Source organism: Cetorhinus maximus, chromosome 8 (assembly GCF_964194155.1).
Source record: "Cetorhinus maximus chromosome 8, sCetMax3.hap1.1, whole genome shotgun sequence".
NCBI lineage: Eukaryota > Metazoa > Chordata > Chondrichthyes > Lamniformes > Cetorhinidae > Cetorhinus > Cetorhinus maximus.
Genome location: NC_135886.1, coordinates 101,046,958 through 101,068,289, shown reverse-complemented (window position 1 = coordinate 101,068,289; position 21,332 = coordinate 101,046,958). Strand labels below are relative to the sequence as shown.

General features: G+C 45.1%; 1 protein-coding gene across 1 annotated transcript in view; it reads right to left on the bottom strand.

Moving 5' to 3' along the window:
- Positions 1-19,881, bottom strand: part of LOC144683842 (sodium/hydrogen exchanger 2-like) — a 197,766-nt gene extending 177,885 nt beyond the window's left edge. The window contains exon 1 of the mRNA XM_078547326.1: positions 19,431-19,881. Coding sequence (XP_078403452.1) covers positions 19,431-19,737 — 307 coding nt within the window. The 5' untranslated portion in view covers positions 19,738-19,881. The remainder of the gene's footprint in view (positions 1-19,430) is intronic.
- Between the last annotated feature and the right edge of the window lie 1,451 nt (positions 19,882-21,332).

The window sequence follows — 21,332 nt, the reverse complement described above, 5'->3', positions numbered from 1 at the left end:
GTTATGCTTCAGTTGTACAGGGCACTGGTGAGACCACATCTGGAGTACCATGTACAGTATTGGTCTCCTTATTTAAGGAAGGATGTAAATGCATTGCAAGCAGTTCAGAGAAGGTTTACTAAGCTAATACCTGGAATAGGCTGGTTGTCTTATGAGGAAAGGCTGAACAGGCTAGCCTTGCATTTGCTGGAGCCTAGAAAAGTAAGAGGCAACTTGATTGAAGCATATAAGGACCTGAAGGGTCTTGACAGAGTTGATGTGGAGAGCATGTTCCCTCTTGTGGGAGAATCTAGTACAATGGGCTACTGTTTAAAAATAAGGGGTCACCCATTTAGGATAGAGATGAGGAGATTTTTTTTCTCTCAGAGCCTTTGGAAATCTTTTCCTCAAAAGGTGGTGGAAGCAAAGTCCTTGAATATTTTTAAAGCAGAAGTAGATAGATTCTTGATTAGCAAGGGGATGAAAGGTATTTGTGGGTAGGTAGGAATGTGGAATTAAGGTTGAAATCAGGTCAGTCATGATCTTATTGAATGGCGGAGCAGGCTCAAGGGCCAAGTGGCCTACTCCTCCTCCTAATTCATATGTTCATATGTTTGTATGCATCTCTTAAAGAGGAGCTGCATTCTGGTTGCAGCATGTGCTGGAAGTGGCTGGGGGAAAAGTCTTTGAGTAGGAAGAAACTGGAGCAATACAGCAGGGCGGAGAGAGGGGTCCTTGGTTCTCAGCGTGGAGGCCTTAGTACAGTTGGTGGAAAGGATGAGTGCTCTATCCACAGGGGGCCAGAAGGCCACCCCACCAGACAGAAAATTATAAGGGAATCAGAGCAGATAGCCCAGGAAGTTAATGCCAGGAATCTGCCCTTGAAGACCTGGACATAGTGCCAGAAAAATTTCAATGACCTCACACTATTGGTCAAGGTCAGTAAATGCATCTTCAAATTCCATATTCCAGTAACTGCATCACCAATCACCTCCTGATTTAACACTGTGGGTGGAAGATGGTTGGAACTGGTGATTGGTGCAGGATGAATTCATCAACATGATCACCTATGTATAATTACACAACCTGGGCCGGATTTTGAGCTTCAAGGCGGGAATAATGATATGGGCCATTTCCCGACATTGTGATCCCACCTCCCACCTGACAGTGTCCCATGCTATTTTCATGGTGGATGTATGGGGTCAGGGCCACCGCCTCTGAAAGCAGGCCTGAGGTGAAAATGGATGCCCTGTGGGGTAGGTCTCCCACTCATTGTGACATTGGCCCTGTTCTTTAGATGAGTGTGAGGTTCCCTAACTCTCACTCCCATACTCCCTCACTCCCCTAACCCCATGCTCCCCACACCTCCATGCCTGCCATTTCCCCCATATCCCCCTCAGTCCCTCCATAACATCCCATGCCCAGTTACCTAGTATTCATTGTACAGAACTCTTGAGCCCTATAATAACATTAGGAAGTCATTGAGGTGCTCATAAAACTGTCAAAATAAACAAACAGCCATTCAAGAAACACTTAAAAATCACAGAATAGAATTAGGGAATTATTACAGCACAGAAGGAGGCCATTTGGCCTATCCTGTCTGCACTGGCTCTCTGAATGGAACTTAGTGTGATTCCCCTGCCTTCTGCTCATCAAACTGCACATCCTTCCTTTTCAGATAACAGTCTAATTACTTTTTATTATTTAATTCCCTTTAAAACAAAACTGTGAAATGAACAAACTTACCGTCCCCTTGACAGCTATATAAACAATGCCTACAGAACTGTATCTTTTATTGGGGTATAGAATTCATAATGAGATTTCAATGCATATCTGTGTCAACAAAATCTGCAGGGGCAGAATTTTTCCCTTTTTCCCTGAAAATTTACAGCGACAGAGGATAGAGGTGGGAATCTGGGAATTGAGTCCTGTCCACCATGTTTTTTGCAAGCCTGCCCCCACTTCCGACACAGATTGAGGCATGAAAATCTCGGCCCAACTGTACAATCAGGGAGTGAAATCCTTTTCTGTTTCAGTACATCTCCCTGTTGAGATGCAGCTACCTAAAGCCACCCATTTGCAGTTGATGGCTCCCTGCACCACTGGGAAGCCTGCTATCCTGGAAAAGCCAAGTGTCCACTCTTCCTGCTTATCCCTATTTAGACACAGGAATGATGTTCCTTCTCTCGAAATGCAGGCCCTTGGTGACCTCCCAGATGCAGCGATGCACAGCGAACTGAGATACATTGGTGATGGACTGGTTCCAGCCTGGAAGGATTTGTGGCATAGCGTTTGAGGGCCATGATCACCCTGACGACCACTGGCAGTGCCATTCTTTCCCTGCACTGTGGCTTTAAATCCGGTTTGAAGGGCTGGCACAGTTCAGTAACTATCTAACTATCTCCCGCTGAACTATAGCTGCCTTAGATACTGCTCCTGTCTGAGGCATAGTCAGGAGAAGGGCTCTTTGAAAACCCTAGCTGAGAGCCCACCTCCTCCCTCAATGGAGAGCTTCTTCTATCTGCTTCCTCTCTCTGCGATGTTGCAGCCTAAGAGGAGCTGCAACTACAGCCCCATTACAAACTCAGCGGTCTTTCAAAACTGCATCACTCCTTCCAAAGGTTGAGCAGCACTCCCTTCTGACTGAAAGGACTTCTGTCATCTCCTGCAACAACACAGCACTTCCACAAATTCTGCAGCAGCAAAAAGAATCTCAAAAACAGCTCTCCTACAAGTTGAATGGTGATGTATTTAAACAGCACTAGCGGAGGTGCTGGTGCTCCCACATGCAGCTGAATGCATGGTCAGCTGTGCTTGTGAATGATAGGGCATTAACAGGAACTGCCATGTGAAAAATGGCAGGTCAGGCATCACAATCTTCCCACTCTGCACTCATCCAGTGCATGCCCAGACACTCCCACTATCACCCTCTGAAAAACAGCAAATGGCACCCATGAAGGGAATGGAACTCCCTGCCATTTTTTCAGCTCTGAGCTCTAACAGCGCTGAAACCAGTGATGCTACACTGATGAGTCTTATGTTCATTGAGTGAACAGGGTGAAGGAATTTCAGCTCAAACTCAAGCCAGTCCACAAGAATTTCAGTAAAAAAAAAACTTTGTACCATACTCATAATAATTACAAGTTTAAAATAAATCTGCATAAATCCCTGTATTTGGAATTGGTATATGATCGGCCTGATTAATTCTAGGGGGAGAATTTTCCCGTTGGCGTGCGGGGCCGGGCCACGCATGCTGACATGTGGTGATGTTGAGCGTGCGTCCCGACATCACTGTGCGCCATTCCAATCTTTCATTCGGCAGGTGCGCACCGGAGTCGGCTGCACGCCTGCCAAACTGTCAAAGGCCTGTTAAAGCCATTAATAAACCAATTAAAGTAATCCTTGAAGCTGCCCGTCCAACCTTAAGTTGGCGGGTGGGCGAAGAGCTCAGGCGGCCTTCACATTTTGCATGAAACCTCATCCACGGGCGGGATGAGGTTTCATGAAAGTTTCATGAAATGAATTTTAAAATTTTTGACAATTCATAAACATGTCCCAGCTCATGTAACGCTGTCACATGAGGGGACATGTCTGAATAATTTTATTGTTTTTTAAAAAAAACTTTAAAAGTGAACTTAATCTGCCTGATGCAGTGAAAGAGCGCAGGCTCTGACTCTCCCTCCTCCCCCAGTTTGCACAGGTTGCGCTGAGTGGGCCAATTAAGGCCTGCCCACGTAAAATGGCGGCACGCAGCCAATCGCAGGCGGCGATAGGCTCTGCGCCCACTCCTGACCGGCCCATCCAATAGGCAGAAGATTCTGCCCTAGGTTTTTACTGAACCATCCCAAAGCACTGATGACAGTCTATTTCAACACCAGGATCCAAAGTATTCAAGTGGAAGGGCTGTTGGACATTGGGGGAGTGTGAGATTGGAGACTGTGGAGGGAAGATCTCCAGAGGGCAAGGGGCTAGTGATAGTCCTCGAAATTATGGCATGAGGTTTGGTCGTAGAGTGATGGTCCAGGGGAATGTAGGAGGAAGTGTCAAAGAGCTGGTGTTCGGCCTCTGCTAGGTAGAGGCTAGTTCCCTGGACAACAACAACACGACCCTTTGCCAGCAATTTGATGACAATGTTAGGTTTGGACCAAAGAGAACGGTGCGCAGCAAGTTCAGAGGAAAACAAGTTAGAGTGACTGAGGGGAGCAGGAAATTGAGACAATCGATGTGGAGTCAAGCTCAGAAAAGTGGGCCGAGAGGAATAGGGAGATAGGGAGGGTTCAATGCGTGGCTTGATGCATGGTGCAGGAGGGAAGGTGTCAGATTCTTGAGGCATTAGGACTAGTTCCGGGCTAGGAGACACATACTCAAAAGGGACATGTTGCACCTCAACAGAATTGTGAACAATGTCCTCACAGGGTGGGGTACATTAGTGTGGTGGGGAGTGTTTAGACTGAATTGATACAAGGCTGGGCACCAGCATGTAGGAGTAGAAAAGGCGTATAAGGTGCATAAAGTGAGATTGTTGGACAGCATGAGAGAAGGAAATAGTACCTTATTAGGTAGGAATGGACTAAGAAGGACTACGAGGAATTCCAAGGCAGATTTACACTGCATGTGTGAACAAGGTAAATAAGGTTGGCGATTTACAAGCAAAAAGAGCAGTGTGGGAATATGATGTAGTGGCAATAAAGGAAACATGGCTTAAAAACGGTGAGGACTGGCCACTTAATATACAAGGATATAAAGTGTTCAGAAAAGATAAGGAAAGAGAAAAGAGAGGCGGGGTGGTAGTAATGATGAGGGGAGACATTGTGGTGTTGGAAAGAGGGGATGTCCTTGAGGGAGCAAGGACAGAATCCATTTGGTTAGAGTTGAGAAGCAAAACAAGGTAAGATCTTGACACTTGGGGTATTCTATAGACTCCAAATACTGAGGGAGAGAGAGAGATAGAGGAACAAATCTGCATAGAAATCACAGAGATGAGCAAGGCCTATAGAATGGTGAGACTGAGGGACTTTAATTAACAAAATATCAATTAGGATATTGTTAGAGTAAAGGGTAAGGAGGGGGAAGAATTTCTGAAATGTATTCAGGAGAACTTCCTTCATCAGTATGTTCTCGGTCCAATTAGAAAGGAGGCATTGCTGGATCTGGTGTTGGGAATGAGGTGGACCAACAGGAGTGCTATGTTTGGCTGCAGTAGAGAGCTTCAGTTGGAGATTGGTAACTGAGGAAGTTTAAGGGTTAAATTAAGGGTTAAATTCCATCCAAAGTCCAGTCATTCTTTTATTTAGCAATTAACTAAAAGTTGCTGTTTGGGTTGGAAGAAGGTGAGTTTTAAACCGGAGAGGAGGGGCCAGCGAGAGTGGTATAAAAGGGTGCGAAAAACAGAGGCTGAGACCCGGGAGGAGAGGCATACCCTTAGGACTTTCTGGCGGTAGAGTTCAAAGTGACGTCACAATTCAAAAAGTGACGCTACGCAGGGGAGGCAGCTGATTGGTAAGTAGGGTCAGGTGAGTACTTATACTTGTTCTACTAATTAAGCTGCTGCAGTCCATTAGCTTAAACAAAATAAGGTGAGGACTTGTGGGTGTCTTTGGAGTGGAATAAGGCCCCTAGCGTAGGTAGTATTCTTTAAAGGGAGTAACTAACGAGCTTAATCTAAAGGTAAGTCATGGCAGCAGAGCTCACACCCGTGACATGCTGCTCCTGTGCTCTGTGGGAAGTCATGGACACTTCCAGTGTCCCTGGCAACCATGTGTGCAGGAAGTGTGTCCAGCTGCAGCTACTGGCTAACCACATTTCAGAGCTGGAGCTGCGGGTGATTCACTGTGGAGCATCCACGATGCTGAGATTGTTGTGGACAGCATGTTCAGTGAGGTGCTCACACCAGAGGTAAAGACTGAACAGGCAGAAAGGGGATGGGTGACCACCAGGCAGAGTAGAGGAAGGCAGGTAGTGCAGGAGTCCCCTGTGGCCATCCCCCTCTCTAACAGATATACCGTTTTGGATACTGTTGGGGGAGATGACTTCCCAGGGGAAAGCAGCAGGAGCCAGGTCCATGGCACCACGGGTGGCTCTGCTGCACAAGAGGGGAGGAAGAAAAGTGGCAGGGTTATAGTGATATAACATTCAATAGTAAGGGGAACAAACAGGCATTTCTGCAGCTGCAAAAGAGACTCCAGGATGATATGTTGCCTCCCTGGTGCCAGGGTCATGGATGTCTCAGAGAGGCTGCAGGGAATTCTGAAAGGGGAGGTTAAACAGCCAGTAGTTGTGGTACATATTGTCCCAACGGCATAGGTAAAAAAAGGGATGAGGTCCTACAAGATTAATATAGGGAATTAGGACATAAATTAAAAAGTAGGACCTCAAAGGTAGTAATCTCAGGATTACTGCCAGTACCACGTGCTAGCAAGAGTAAAAATAACAGGATATACTGGATGAATACGTGGCTGAAGAAATGGTGTAGAGGGGTGGGATTCAGATCCCTGGGACATTGGGACCGGTTCTGGGGAAGGTGGGGCCAGTACAAACAGGACAGATTGCATCTGGGCAGGACCAGGACCTGGGGGGGACGGAGGTGGTGGGGGGGTTCTGTTTGCTAGTGTTGTCGGGGAGGGTTTAAACTAGAATGGCAGGGGGATGGGAACCTGAGCAGGGATAGAAACGAAAGACAGAAAAGTAAGAAGCAAAAGTGGAAGGCAGAAAAAACAAGGGCAAAAAGCAAATAGTGAAAAATATTCTAAGATGCCTAACAAGGTTAAAAAGACAAGTCTAAAGACATTGTATCTTAATGCATGGAGCATTTGCAATGAGGTAGATGAATTAACAGTGCAAATGGATATAAACGGTTATGATATAGTTGCAGTTATGGAGACATGGCTGCAGGGTGATCAAGGATCGGAACTGAACATCCAGGGGTATTAAATGTTTAGGAAGGGCAGACAAATAGGGAAAGGGGGTGGGGTAGCACTGTTAGTAAAGGAGGAAATCAGTGCAATAGTGAGGAAGGATATTGGCTCGGAAAATCATGGTGTGGAATCTGTTTGGGTGGAGATAAGAAACACCAAGGGGCAGAAGACACTGGTGGGAGTTGTTTATAGGCCCCAAAACAGTAACAGAGATATAAGGGAAGGCATTAAACAGGAAATTAGAGACGCTTGCGATAAGGGCACAACTGTATTCACGGGTGACGTTAATCTACATATAGATTGGACAAACCAAACTAGTCATAATACTGTGGAGGAGGATTTCCTGGAGTGTATACATGATGGTTTTTTTAGACCAATACATTGAGGAACCAACCAGAGGGCAGGCTATCCTAGATTGGGTATTGTGCAATGAGAAAGGATTAATTAACAATCTTAGAGATAAAAACAAAAACAGTTCTGTTGAAGGGTCATGTGGACTCGAAACATCGACTCTTATCTTCTCCACCGATGCTGCCAGACCTGCTGAGTTTTTCCAGGTAATTCTGTTTTTGTTTTTAATTAACAATCTTGTTGTGTGGGGTCCCTTGGGGAGGAGCGACCATAAAATGATAGAATTGTCCATTAAGATGGAGAGTGAAGAAGTTGAATCCGAAACTAGGATCCTGAATCTAAATAAAGGGAACCACGAGGGATAAGGCGCGAGTTGGCAATGATGGATTGGGGAGCCTTACTAAAAGGATTGGCGGTGGATAGGCAATGGCTAATACTTAAGGAAAGTATGCATGAATCACAACAATTATTCATTCCTGTCTGGTGCAAAATTAAAACAGGAAAGGTGGCTCAACCATAGATTACAAAATAAATTAGGGATACTATTAGATCCAAAGAGGAGACATATAAAATTGCCAGAAAAAGCAGCAAGCCTGAGGATTGGAAGCAGTTAGAATTCAGCAAAAGTGGACAAAAAGATTGATCAAGAAGGGGAAAATGGAGTTTGAGAGTAAACCTGCAGGGAACATAAAAACTGACTGTAAAAATGTCTATACATTTGTGAAGAGAAAAAGTTTAGCAAAGACAAATGTAGGTCCCTTACAGTCATAAACAGGGGGAATTATAATGGGGAACAAAGAAATGGCAGAAGAATTAAACACATATTTTGGTTCTGTCTTCACAAAAGAGCACACAAATAATTTTCCAGAAATGTTAGGGAACCAAGGGTCTAGTGAGAGGGAGGAATTGAAGAAAATCAGCATTAGTAAAAAAAAAATGGTGCTAGAGAAATTAATTGGGTTAATGGCTGAATAGTCCCCAGGGCTTGATAATCCCAGAGTGCTAAAGTGGCCCTGGAAATATTGGATGGAGGTCATCTTCCAAAATTCTCTAGATTCTGGAGCAGTTCCTACAGATTGGAGGGTGGCAAATGTAACCCCACTATTTAAAAAAGGAGGGAGAGAAAAAACAGAGAATTACAGTGCAGTTAGCCTAACATCAATAGTGGGGAAAATGCAGGAGTCTATTATAAAAGATGTAGTAACAGAACACTTGGGAAGCATTAATGGGATTAGACAAAATCAGCATGGTTTTATGAAAGGGAAATCATGCTTAACTAATCTACTGGAATTGTTTTGAGGATTTAACTAATAGAATAGATAAGTGAGAACCAGTGGATATGATGTATTTGGATTTCAAGAAGGCTTTTGATAAGGTCCCACATAAGAGACTAGTGGGCAAAATTAAAGCACATGAGATCAGGGGTAATATGTTGGCATGGGTTGAGAATTGGTTGACAGATCAGAAACAGAGTGGGAATAAATGGGTCTTTTATCAGGTGGCGGGATTCAAACCCAAGTCCCAAGAGCATTACCCTGAGCCTCTGGATTACTAATCCAGTGACAACACCACTACACCATCTGCTCCCTGAATGGTGAGGCATATCCAAATTGGGATGGTGTGTGGCTTGGAAGTGGTGGCGTTGACATACATCTGCTGCTCTTGTCCTTGCAGACCTCTTGGCAGAGGTTGTGGGTTTATGAGGAACTGTCGAAGGAGACTTAGGTGATTTGCTGCAGACAGGACATACTGCAGCCCCCATCTGCTATGGTTGGATAGAATGGATATTTGGTACTGGAAAGGGCTGCCAAAAAACCCTGGATATTATTGAGCTTTTTGAATGATCTTGAAACTGCACCCATGGAGGGTATTCCATCACACTCATGAAGAGTGACGGAAGTATAGGGGAGAAATATCCCTAACCTCTCAACTGATACTGTTCCCTCATTTTAAAAAAACGTAGGAACCAGTTACATCCATTTTATAGCAATGCACAGAAGTTAGCTTCTCTGATCTACCTGATCATCTAATGTTTATAAAGAGGAGCAGAAAGTGTCTGCAATGCAACCTCAGCACAGGACTAAATGTAGAAATACATTGAGTGTACAGCAAAGTAACAGGCAATTCGGCCCAACTATCTGTGCCAATGTTTATGCTGCACATGGGCCTCCTCCTACCCCTCATCATCTCACTCCATCAACATATCCCTCTATTCCTTTCTCCCTCATGTGATTTTCTACCTTCTCCTTGCATGCAACTATGCTTTTTTCCTCAACTTACTCCTTAGTTGTCATAAGCTTTAATCCTTATCTGGGAAAAGAGTTTCTCTTGAATTCCTTATTATGTATTTTACAGACTATCTTACATTGATGGCCCCTTGTCCTGGCCTTGCCCACAAGTGGAAACATCTTTTCTTAGTCTCCTCTATCAAACCATTTCATAATCTTCATGACCTCTATCAGCTCACCGTTCAGTCTCCAATTTCTAAGGCAAAAAAGCCCCTGCTCTTTCAATCCTTCCTGTCAGATATAATGTCCCTTTTGTGGTATCATTCTTGTAAACTTGTACTTTCTCCAGTGTCTCTATATCCTATAATAAAATGAAAACCAGAACCACTCATAAACTATCATAACATTCCAACACAACCCTTTTTATGAATACTGTTTTAGTGCTGAGTGAACTCGGACTTAATGTCACTTTCTGCTACTGCAATATATTATTGATGGAATGAAGCAGTGCGGTTGCCCAGACTGGCACACAGCCCTAATGCACCTGATTCTGTTGGAATACAATAACATTTATATCCATGAAAAGTGGCAGGGATCATGGTACACATCGCCAGAAGCATCAGGACAAAGAAGTGTCAATTAAATACTAAGATAAAAGCAAAAAAACTGCGGATGCTGGAAGTCCAAAACAAAAATAAAAATACCTAGAAAAACTCAGCAGGTCTGACAGTATCTGCGGAGAGGAACACAGTTAGCATTTTGAGTCCGTGTGAAAGTGTTAATTAAAACTTGACTCACTGAGCAATTAAGCACATTAAAGATCCTAGCATCGTGCCATCTATTGTTTATCATTCGCATATGCTCACCTCCATACATTTTACATGGGAGAATTGTACTGGTGTTAGATGCACTACAAGCAATGAGTAAATCTCAGTAAAGCAGGCTCTACATATTGCTGACAAAAATGCTAAAGATTGCACCAAAAAACAAACATGTAAGTATTAATTCCTTTAAGACATGCTTTCTGGTGCCATCATTTTAATATATTAAAAGTTCGCAATTTTACATTCATAATGAATTAAGAAATGTCTTATGTTGTTTTATTGTTTGACCATAATGGAATACTTATGCTTGAGCAAAAGGGTTGGGGGCAGGGTATCGGTAGTGGCGGTGGGTTATTATCAACAGAGACATCGAAATCTTTACAAAACATTGTCCACAGAAACCCTACAGAAACCTACAAACTAATGTTGCAGCATTTAAACTTCATTTCCTTCAATCGATTACGTCAGCAAGAGCTTGCATCAAATACTCTCCCCAGTTTTCATTTAGAGCAAACACAGCCAATCCATTAGGGTGATCCACTGAGAATTGATAGCTCTGTCACTGACATTTTAAGTTGAAAGCCTTGGTGTCCATTTTTAGAGTGTCTGTGACAGTTTTAGAGTATGTGGAATATTTAATATCAATATATTAATGACCAATTATATACCTAAACAATAATATTAGAGTTAAACTTAGAGAATTTATTTAACAGTTACAGTTAACTTCATTGAGACAGCAGGTTTGTATAATATTTCCGTTAGAAAAGTGGTTAATGGCTTTAATGAGGATGACACATGTTCAAATGACATGTTTAAAAAAAGATCTATTGTGAAAGTAAAACAGGACTCTGTTTACAGGGCCAAAAATTGCTCCCATCAGTGTTTTCTGCCCCTTGTTGTTTTTTAGTTCCATCCAAATGGATTCTATGGGCAGAATCATCTGAGATTTGCACTAAGTGCGGCAATGGGTGCGAATAAGAACATTCATCCGCTGGTCACAAAGGCCGCTTTTCACACCATATTATCCCAAACCCGCCTCATTAATTGTGCACTACCGGGAAACATGCTGTTTCGATGGTGGGCGGGCTCTCATTCGCCCACCACATCATCACCTTGTTGCTTCTTCATGCTGCGTTCTATATTTAAAGTGCAGCCACGTGCACACCTCTCAGTGCTTCCAGCCCAGGATTGCTGCACAGAAGACATGGCCCCGAAAGGCAAAAGATCACAGCCTGCCCGATCCAGTGATGCGTCCCTCGAACGCCTTTTGGACACCTTGGAGGCTCACCGTAATGTCCTCTACTCCCGCTCTGGGTGAAGGCCAACAAGCAACGTCACCAATCCAGCATGGGAGGCGGTGGCAGCGGTGGTCAGCGACAATGCCCTGCAAAAGAGGACAGCTACCCAGTGCCACTACAGGATGAATGGCCTCATCCGTTCTGCCAGGGTAAGTTGCTTTTCTCATCACCCACAACTCACACACTCACAAACCCATCACATATCCACTGGGATCTCACAGCTCAAGGGACAACACCACTAACTCTCACACACACCCTCACATCTCCATCAGGCTCATATCCTTTGGAGCTCGCGTCCTCATCCCGTCCATGGCTCCGCTCACCACACAAACATTCCACGCAGTGCCATGTGTCCTGCTCACACTCTCTCCATCTGTTTTCATGCAGGAGAAGCTGGCTCACATCGACAGGGAGAGATCCCAGGCCAGGGGTGGAGTGGCCGACATTAGGCCCCTCATTCACTTTGAGGAGTGTGCCATTGCGCTGACTGGTGAGGACGTGGACCGTGCCTTTGGCGATGGTGATGTTGGTGGCGAGCACCCACCTGAGGATCCTGAACCACATCATCCCTCTCCCAATGCAACTGTGAGTGCTCCCTCTCATGCTTTGGGCTCTGCTGCCAAGCACTAATTATCTCTACTTTGGTTCACAGGGAGCTCTACCAAGTGACTGACACCCTCAGCCAGCCAGTCCCTCAGCTCCATCCAGGTCCTCACATCCAGCCAAGAAGACACCTCCTCCATCGAATAGCTGGAAATAGGCAGCCTGGAAGACCCATCGCCGCACTTACCCACACCCTCGGCGGGACCTAGATATAGAGCAGGCTTGGGTTCGCAATCTGGTGGTCACCGCACGGACATGTGTCCGCAGCAGGAGGAGGCAACTTCAGCCGAGCTCCCCGGCACTCGGAGGACTGCTGGGGAAGAGCATCTATGAGGTCTGAGTCAGATGACAAACCTCTAGACTTGGCCTTCCAACTCATCATGGAGAGTCAGCAGAAGGCGGGGAAACATCACGCAGAGCTGTTGCTCTCAACAGAGCGGCACACAGGTCAGAGTAGTGCATCCGCTTGCTCTCTGATGAAGTGGTGCCCACATGTGCACGTATGGAGGTCTCCATGGGAAGGATGGCAGACGCCATGGAGATCCTGGTCCAGCAGAACGTGAAGATGCACGCAGACCTGCACTCCATCGCGGGAGCCAGGGGTGAGTTCCTGCAGTAGCATCGCAAGATTGAAATGGGGCACCTCGACATCCCTCCAAGTGCTCCTTCCCCTCAAGGAGTCAGGCCGGGGCCCTCGGGAACCTGTAGGGAAGAACAGCAGCAGCTGGACACCCCTGGGTCATTCACTCAGGAATCTCAGAGGCTATCTGCTCCTCTGAGGTCCCTTTGCCTGTGACCTCCTCAACATCGTCCTCTGTCACTGCAGAGGGAGCAGGTGGCCCACAGGAGGACAGCCAAAGCAAGCTGGGGCCCCCAAGGCCTCGGCTCTGCAGAGGACCCATGTCAAAGTCATCAGGGGCAACAGGCCCAAACATTGCACAGGCTGCCTCTACCCCAGCTGCGGATGTCAGGGCAGCACCTATAAGTGTGAAGCCTAGAAAAATTATGAACTTCCAATCATAGTTGGTTGCACTTTATAATCCGAAAATATATTCACTTTCACTGAATAATGCGTGATGGTGTCTTTCAGTTTCATTTACAGGTTTTGTGAATCATCCCCCTGCACGCCACCACCCCCCCCCCATTAGCAGTTCATGGCCTTTCAGAGCCTCGTGCAAGCACTCTCCCACGCAGGCAGATCCTTCCTCCATCACACTCATCTCAATGTCCCGAACATTTTCAGTGCTGCCTGCTGGGCTTCTCTTTCAGTTGTCCTGCGTCTCCGCCCACCCACTGATCGCACTCCCATGCAGCACCTGTCCCCGCCCACCATGAGTCTCCATTCATTTTTGGATTTTCAAGCATGGTGTGTTTAACATTCTTCTTTAGGTTCCTCCGTCCTTTCCCCTCTCGAGTTGCTCATGTCCTTTCCCCCATCACTGCTGACCCCCCCGGCATCATCTTCCATCTACCCCCTGTGACCTATCAGCCACAACCCTTCTCTTTTGGGGATGTCCAGGTGAACATGCACATTCCCTACCTTCCCAAAAATCCCACCCCCATCCACATTCACCTCCCCAATCTCCTCCTTCCCATTCCCAGAATCCATGTCTGTCTCTGAGTCCCCACCAACCACCCTCACCGTCCATTTTACCGATTCCGCCACACCCTCACCATCCCACTCTACCACCTCACTGCCCTCTGTCATTCTCACCATTCTTTCCTACCATGCCCACCCTCATTCCACTCCACAGGAGGCAGTCATTGACTCTACAGGCCCCTCCCTTGTTTGTTCACCTGGTCATCCCACCTCTGGACTCCTTCCCTTCTTCCCCCCTCAGAACTCCTTCCCCCCCTTTGAACTCCCCCGCCCCCCCATCTCCTCCCTCGACTGAACTCCTTCCCCTCCTTACTCCTTCCCATTTCCTGGCTCCTTCCTACACCCTTATTTCTCCCTCCAGCCTTCCTCCTTCCTACCCTGACTCCTTCCTCCAAACTTACTTCTTCCTCCACGCTTACCCTTTCCCCTCTCCGGATTTCTTCCTTCCCCCAGACTCCTTCTTCCCCCCGGACTCCTTCCGCCTACCAGACTCCTTCCTCCCACCAGACTCCTTCTCCTATTCAGAATTCTGCGCCCCTCCGGATTCCGTCCCTTACACCTTCCTCCCTCCTTACGCCTACCTCCCCAGTTGCCATACTCTCCCCCGTTACCACCATACTCCCTCCGTTCTCCCAACTTCACCCATCGACACCTTTATTCCCTCTCCCAACCTCACCCCCCGACACCTTTGCCCCCCCAACTTCACCCCCCTGACACCTTCGTTCCCCCCCTCCCAACCTCAACCCCCCGCAACACACCTTCTTCTCCCAGTTGAACCTAGGCCTCCCTCTCCCAACCCCCAGTACATCTTCCTCTCCCAAACCCAGCTGGACCTTCCTCTCCACCCCCTCGACGATCATCTGTAACAGACCATGGCCAAGACACTGAAGTCCCAAAGCAGACCGTCAACGGTGATTTTCCACCTGCAGTGAGCTGCTTCACGGTGTAACCATGTCCCTGAGAATACACTCAGCAAGCGATGGACATTCCTCCAGGGTCCCATTGCTTTCGGGCTCCAGCATCTTCTGCCCCTCAGATGTCCACGATGTGAGCAAGGCTTTGAAAGTAAGTCCCGACTTCTGCAATAATCTTTGATATGGCACCTTATCAAATGTCTTCTGGAAATCCAAGTACAGTATGTCTACAGGCTCCCCTTTATCCACCGCAAATGTTACTCCTTCAAAGAACTCAAATAAATTGGTTAACCATGACTTACCTTTCATAAAACCATGCTGACTCCTCCCTATTACCTTGAACTTTTCTCAGTGCCCAGATATAACCTCTTTAATCATCATCTCTAACACCTTCCCCAGGTCAGACGTCAAGCTAACTGACCTATAGTTTCCTGTTTTCTGCCTCCCTCCCTTCTTGAATGGAGGGACTATATTTGTTATTCTGGAATATTTAGTTCCATGCCTTGGTCACTTTGCAACCATATCTCCGTAAGGCTATTAGATTAAAAGCATTAATTTCTATCTGCACTATTAATTCACCTGTTTTGTTGTGAATGTTTCGCACATTCGGACACTGAGTCTTCAGTTTTAGCTTTTTTTCTATTTTTCACTGATGTCACCTTGGTCACTAATGCCCTAATACCTTTTTAAAATGTCTTTGTTTCTTTCTGATCCACTCTGTGTATTTTTTACTCAAAGCGTTGCGCTGTTCCAGAGCCTTGACATTTTTCTTGCTGTATTTGAATATTTCCATTCCTGAATCCTCCTACCTCCTCCACTGCCCTCATTAGCAATTATGGCAACTCACAAAGCCAACTTTCACAAACAGCAATGAGATAACCACCAGATAATCTGTTTCAGTTCTTGGTTGAGGGATAAATGTTGACCAGGCCGCTGAGGAGAACTCCCTTACTCTTTGAATACATTTCCATCCTTTACATCCACTTGAGTGGGCAGACAGGATCTTGGCTTGAGTCTTATCCAAAAAGCAGCACCTCCAACAGTGCAGCACTCCCTCAATGTTGCACAGATGTGCCGGCTTTCTCTTAAGCTGTTAACATATGTCCAAACAGAACAAGCGCTGTGCACCTTATCCTAACTGAAAGGAATTCCAGTTCACTAGGTGTAAGCATGCCTGCTACCAAAATTTGTATCTGGACATTATACTGCAGTTTTCTTAAATGCCTAAAATTGGACGTATGAAAGGCCAAAGCCACCAGCTCAAAATTACAATGCAATGCTGGAATTACTCGGAGCTGTAACAAAGTAAATGTCATTAAAGGCTCATCTGTTACATTTTACGCAACTTTATTGGCTCATAGTTGAAATTTCTTATCAAGCTGATGGTTCAGGCAGTCCAGCAGCAGTCTAACAGCCAAATGGTGTGAGCTCAATGAGTTAACCTCGCCTACACACAGGAAATTGGAGCATTATAAAAGGCACAAAACCCCCTTTTTTGCTCATTGCTATTTCATCATCAATCTTGGGATGGTGCTCAGGACAATCATGTTGGAAGACTGTGAAGAAATAAAAGATGAAACCAAAGCTGCTGTTTCTCATTGAATATGCTGGAGGAAGTGTTCATCCAAAGCAAGGAAATAACTTCCATTTTTACAGCACCGCTCACTACCTCATGACTTCCCAAAGCACTTTACAACCAAGTGAAGTGTAGTCACTGTTGTAACATGGAAACATGGCAGCCAGTTTGAGCACGGGAATGTCCCACAAATAGCAATGAGATAATGACCATATAATCTGTTTGTGCAATAAACATTGCCCAGGGTACCTGGAGAATATCCTGCTGTTCTTTGATATCATGCCATAAGGATTTTTTTTTCCATATGCAGCTGATGGGGCAGAAGGGGTTTAGTTAGCATCTCACCTGAAAGGCAGGACAGCTCCCTCAGTAGTTTACTAGAGCATCAGCCTAGGCTAGCCTCTGGACTGGGACTTGAATCCACAGCTTTCAGATTCAGAGGCAAGAGTGCAACCCATAGAGCCAGAGAACCGTAGAAAAGTTACAGCACAGAAGGAGGCCATTCGGCCTATCTTGTCCATGCCAGCCCGAGGACACCCAGGTGCCAAATGAGCCAAAACCAACATGAAGGAAGCAGACTGCTGTTTCATCCAAGTGATGTGGCTAAGAAATTGTCAATTATACTTTTCTAAAGCTTAGCAATTTTTACCCCAAACAACTTCATGGTTATCTTGAAGCAATATTTCAACAAATCAGCTCACAGTGCAAAAATATTGGATGTTTTGGAAAACAAGAAAAGTCCTGGTATCTGCTTCTGCCAGGTATTAGATATTCATTTAAGCATCAGCTGAAGGTGCAAAATCATAAACTGAAGGTGAAGACCTTAACCCAACTCCAAAAGAATGCATCATAAATATTTAATTATGTTGGAACTGATTATTATTTAAAGATGCAGCAGCGGATGTGATGAATGACAGGCAAAAACCAAAGAGATTAAAAATTAATCCAGTAAAAAATGCCACCGCACAAACAATTGTGAGAATGTGGAGCGCAAAGTCTCAGCAGGTCATGTGTGCAGAATGAATTGAGGTTCCTAAAAAGGAAGTTAAGACAAGGGATTAAGGTATATGGAGGAACAGCAGGAATTTCTGATTAAAACAACATCAAAAACTTCTATTTATATAGCATCATTAATGTTATAAAACATCCCAAGGTGCTTCACAGAAGCATTATAAAACATGTAACCATGTGAGGTATTAGATCAGGAGGCGAAAGAGCTAGGTTTTAAGTCATGTCCTAAAGGGAGAAAGTAAGGTAGAGAAGCGGAGAGGTGTAGGGAGAGTATTCCAGGTCCTGGGGCCTAGGCAACTGAAGGCATGGCCATCAATGGGGGAGTAATTAAAATTAGGGATGCTTAAGAGACCAGGAATAGAGGGGTGCAGATATCCTGGAGGGCTGAAGGGCTGGATGACATTACAGAGATAGGTACAGAAACAGAGTCAGGAAAAAATAAGAGATGCCAGAGCTAATGAAATGGTGGAGCTGGCTCGATGGGCTGAAAGGCCTATGCCTGGTCTTACTTTGCTTCGGCCTCCAGTAACAATAACGACAAGCTATTTACAGTCTGAATTTATTTTGTAATTATAATATTCCAATAATAAAAGAAAGTGGACAGTTGGATATTTCTATTACTTTATTATTTATTAAAAGAGTTATTGGTATTTTCTTGTCACGACAGAAACTAGATTTATCTTCATAACACGATCCAGAAAGTGCAGCAGCAAGTGACAACAAAGATTTATATTATGGGTTTTGCTCGTCCATTCCAATTTAGACAACTATCTGCTCATTAATGCATGGTTACTTCATCTCTACTGAATTGCAAAGAGCAGCCTTAACTAAATGAATGCAATTACAGGCATCGGTTGTTGCTAAACATCTTCCACTAGCTCCGCTGACAATATTCAAACCTTTGAGTTTAGGCAATAGCCATGTGCTGCATGGATCATTAAATTATTTTATTCTTAATGAATAATTATTTTAAAAAGGGAATTTGACATATACTTGAAAATCAAAATAACTAGTGCTGGGGGCAAGGGCAGCTGAGTGAAAATAATTGGACAGCTCTTTCCAAGAGCTGGCACAGGCACTGTGGGCTGAATGGCCTATATCTGTGCTGTTTGATATGTTAATTAATGTAGCACTCTTATGTGTCACACTGACACTATTTAAACTCATCCGCACTCAGCAAATTTGGAATTCAACACACAATTCAAATATTATAAATTAATAATTCCTCAATTGTTGCTTGTATGGGAGGAGGGGGTGGGGAGTGTTTTACAAATATTGACACACTTCCAAGCCCTACCCCAAGTACCCCATGCTAACTTTTGAAAGACAGTGCCAGCTATCCCCATGAAAACTGTGATCGTTGCAGAAAACATACCTTATTGGTCCAGAATTAAAATGCAAGCAAGACAACAAACAGAGAAAGGTGATGGCTGGCGTACAGAAAATCACCCCCCCAGCCCCACCACCCCCCACCACACACACACACACACACACACACTACCTTCCTGAAACCCAGAGGGTCTGGAAACTCCAGTTTGAAAACCTATGTTGATAAAAGAGAGAATTTGAATCTGTTCTGCATTCTAAACAAATCTATCCCCTCACTGAGATAAATCCCGAAATCAGAACTCATGGATTGGAAGAATAACTGTTTTCTTCAAAGAAAATACAGTTTTTATTTTCTCTGTTGAAGGTGCCAAACAAGAAATAAACGATTCCCTGAAATGACTGCTGTACTTACAGCTAAACTAGTTGCGAGCTCCCAGACAAAGACACATCATTAAACTGCTGTACATATTTAATATGGGAAATCAGTCAATATGTAGATTTGAACGATGTGCATGCAAAAGTAGTGATATTGGGCAGACATAGGGGACAGCACTCGGATTTAAATCAAAGCGAGGAGGGAGCTTTGACCACGTCCTGTAACAACAGGATCCGGTGTATATTCATCTACAAAAGTCAGGTAAAGCTGCCAGGTTCCCGAATCCCGAGTAATCGCTCCTTTGGTACGCAAGATGGGGAAATTGGCCAAGGAAGCGGACACATTTATAATCTGACCGGTTCTACTAAGGACAGACTGAAAGGTTCGGCACACAACGGGCGAGAGGGAGGTTTCGCCGTATTCTTACCTATTTTGGCCAGCGATGCTAACATGATCCATAGTGTTATTTCAAAAGGGACTTGGACGTGGTGGTAGTCCAGGGAGAAGATCTTCAGTCCGTCCGTGAATGTACTCTGATTGCCCTCCTGCCCTCGGCTCCAGACCGATTGGATGGCTGTGGACTCCGGCTGTTTCGAGGTGACCGGATTCCACTGCTGGCTCTCGTTATTGGTCCGCCCTGCTGCTTTCGGGTCCCATACAGTTTCGGCTAAAAGGGAGCCCCCTGTTAAAAGTTCAAACAATAAGACGCCAATCCAGATACTGCACCGGGACATGATGAGCGGAGCTGGTGCACAGTCTGTGCTCACTCCACACCGCACCCTTTCAGAGTGAGCTGGATGCACAGTCTACACCAGGCTTCTGCATTTAAAGCTGAAATGGCTCCGTTTTTGTTTCGGAAGGTGCATGGTTTTATTGTAATTCTGATCCTCTCTGCTCCAAGGTGTTGTCTTTTTTTTGCTGGAGTTGAATCCTAAGGCTGCACTATGTCATTCAGGTGTGAGTCTAGACACTGCAGAAATTGTGGACTATTCAACCGCGGGATGGTCTCGCAGTTAATCCTGGCCCTGTCCCCACCTCATGTCCACACTCCCAAACCTGCCAGCTTTGTTACCTAGAAGGACAAGGGCAGCAGGCACATGGGAACACCACCACCTGGAAGCTCCCCTCCAAGTCACTCACCATCCTGACTTGGAAATATATCGCCGTTCCTTTGCTGTCGCTGGGTCAAAATCCTGGAACTCCCTCCCTAACAGCGCCGTGGGTGTACCTACACCACATGGACTGCAGCGGTTCAAGATGGCAGCTGATCACCACCTTCTCAAGGGCAATTAGGGATGGGCAATAAATGCTGGCCCAGCCAGTGACACCCACAGCCTGTGAACCAATAAATAAAACAAAGCTGAGCACAAACCAGTAGTTAATCACGGGCCCTTGCTTGCCTTTAAACACTATAAATGCCTTTTGCTGTGGCTTCAAGGCTAAATGAAATGCTGCTAAACATGAGCATAAACTCACTATTTTGCTGATTTTTAAAAATGTGTTTCTTGGGATGAGTTTGTCGCTGCCAAGGTGAATATTAAAAGTGTCCCTAGATTTCCCAAAATAAAAACAAAATACTGTGGATGCTGGAAATCTGAAACAAAAACAGAAAATGCTGGAAAAACTCAGCAGGTCTGGCAGATGTGTGGAGAGGGAGACAGAGCTAACGTTTCGAGCCTGTGTGGCTCTGAAGGAGGGTCATACAGTTGTTTGTTCAGTACAGCGAGAGAGTTGGGATCATGCAGGTGGTTATGATGCTGGGTTGTAGTCTTGTTGACCCAGTGAGTCGCAGTCTTGGGTGAAGTGATTGAGCAGTTGGGAGGTGAGCAGTGGGAGCAATGTGAGCTGGAGTCCAGTTGTCTGCCAACTCATTGCAGGCAGTAAAAGCAAGAAGGCTTCCAGGCTGAATTCAAGCTGCTGTTGACAAAAACCAAAAGCTATGCCCTCAAGGGAGAAGTTGAAATCCCACGTGAGCAAGACAGAATTTTAAAGATTTTTTGTGACACACAGTGATCACTGATATTGGTTGGGTTGCTGAGAAAATTTGTGGGATCTGTCTTGGTTGTGCCTGCCACTTAATGCACAGTTTGTGGTATGTTTGACCATGGTTTGCCTGTTAATTCATGTTTCCCTCATGTTAATCCTGTATGTTTGAGTATAAACTAGATATTATTGATTGTCTACATTCTTCAGTTTTATATAGTAAAAAAAAATCTTCTGGCTGATTACAACTGTAGAATCTTGGAGCTTTAATCTCTTAGGATTTCAAATTTCATCTACTTTAGAACAAAAATTACTGATCCCTAACCGGATCATAACAGTACACATA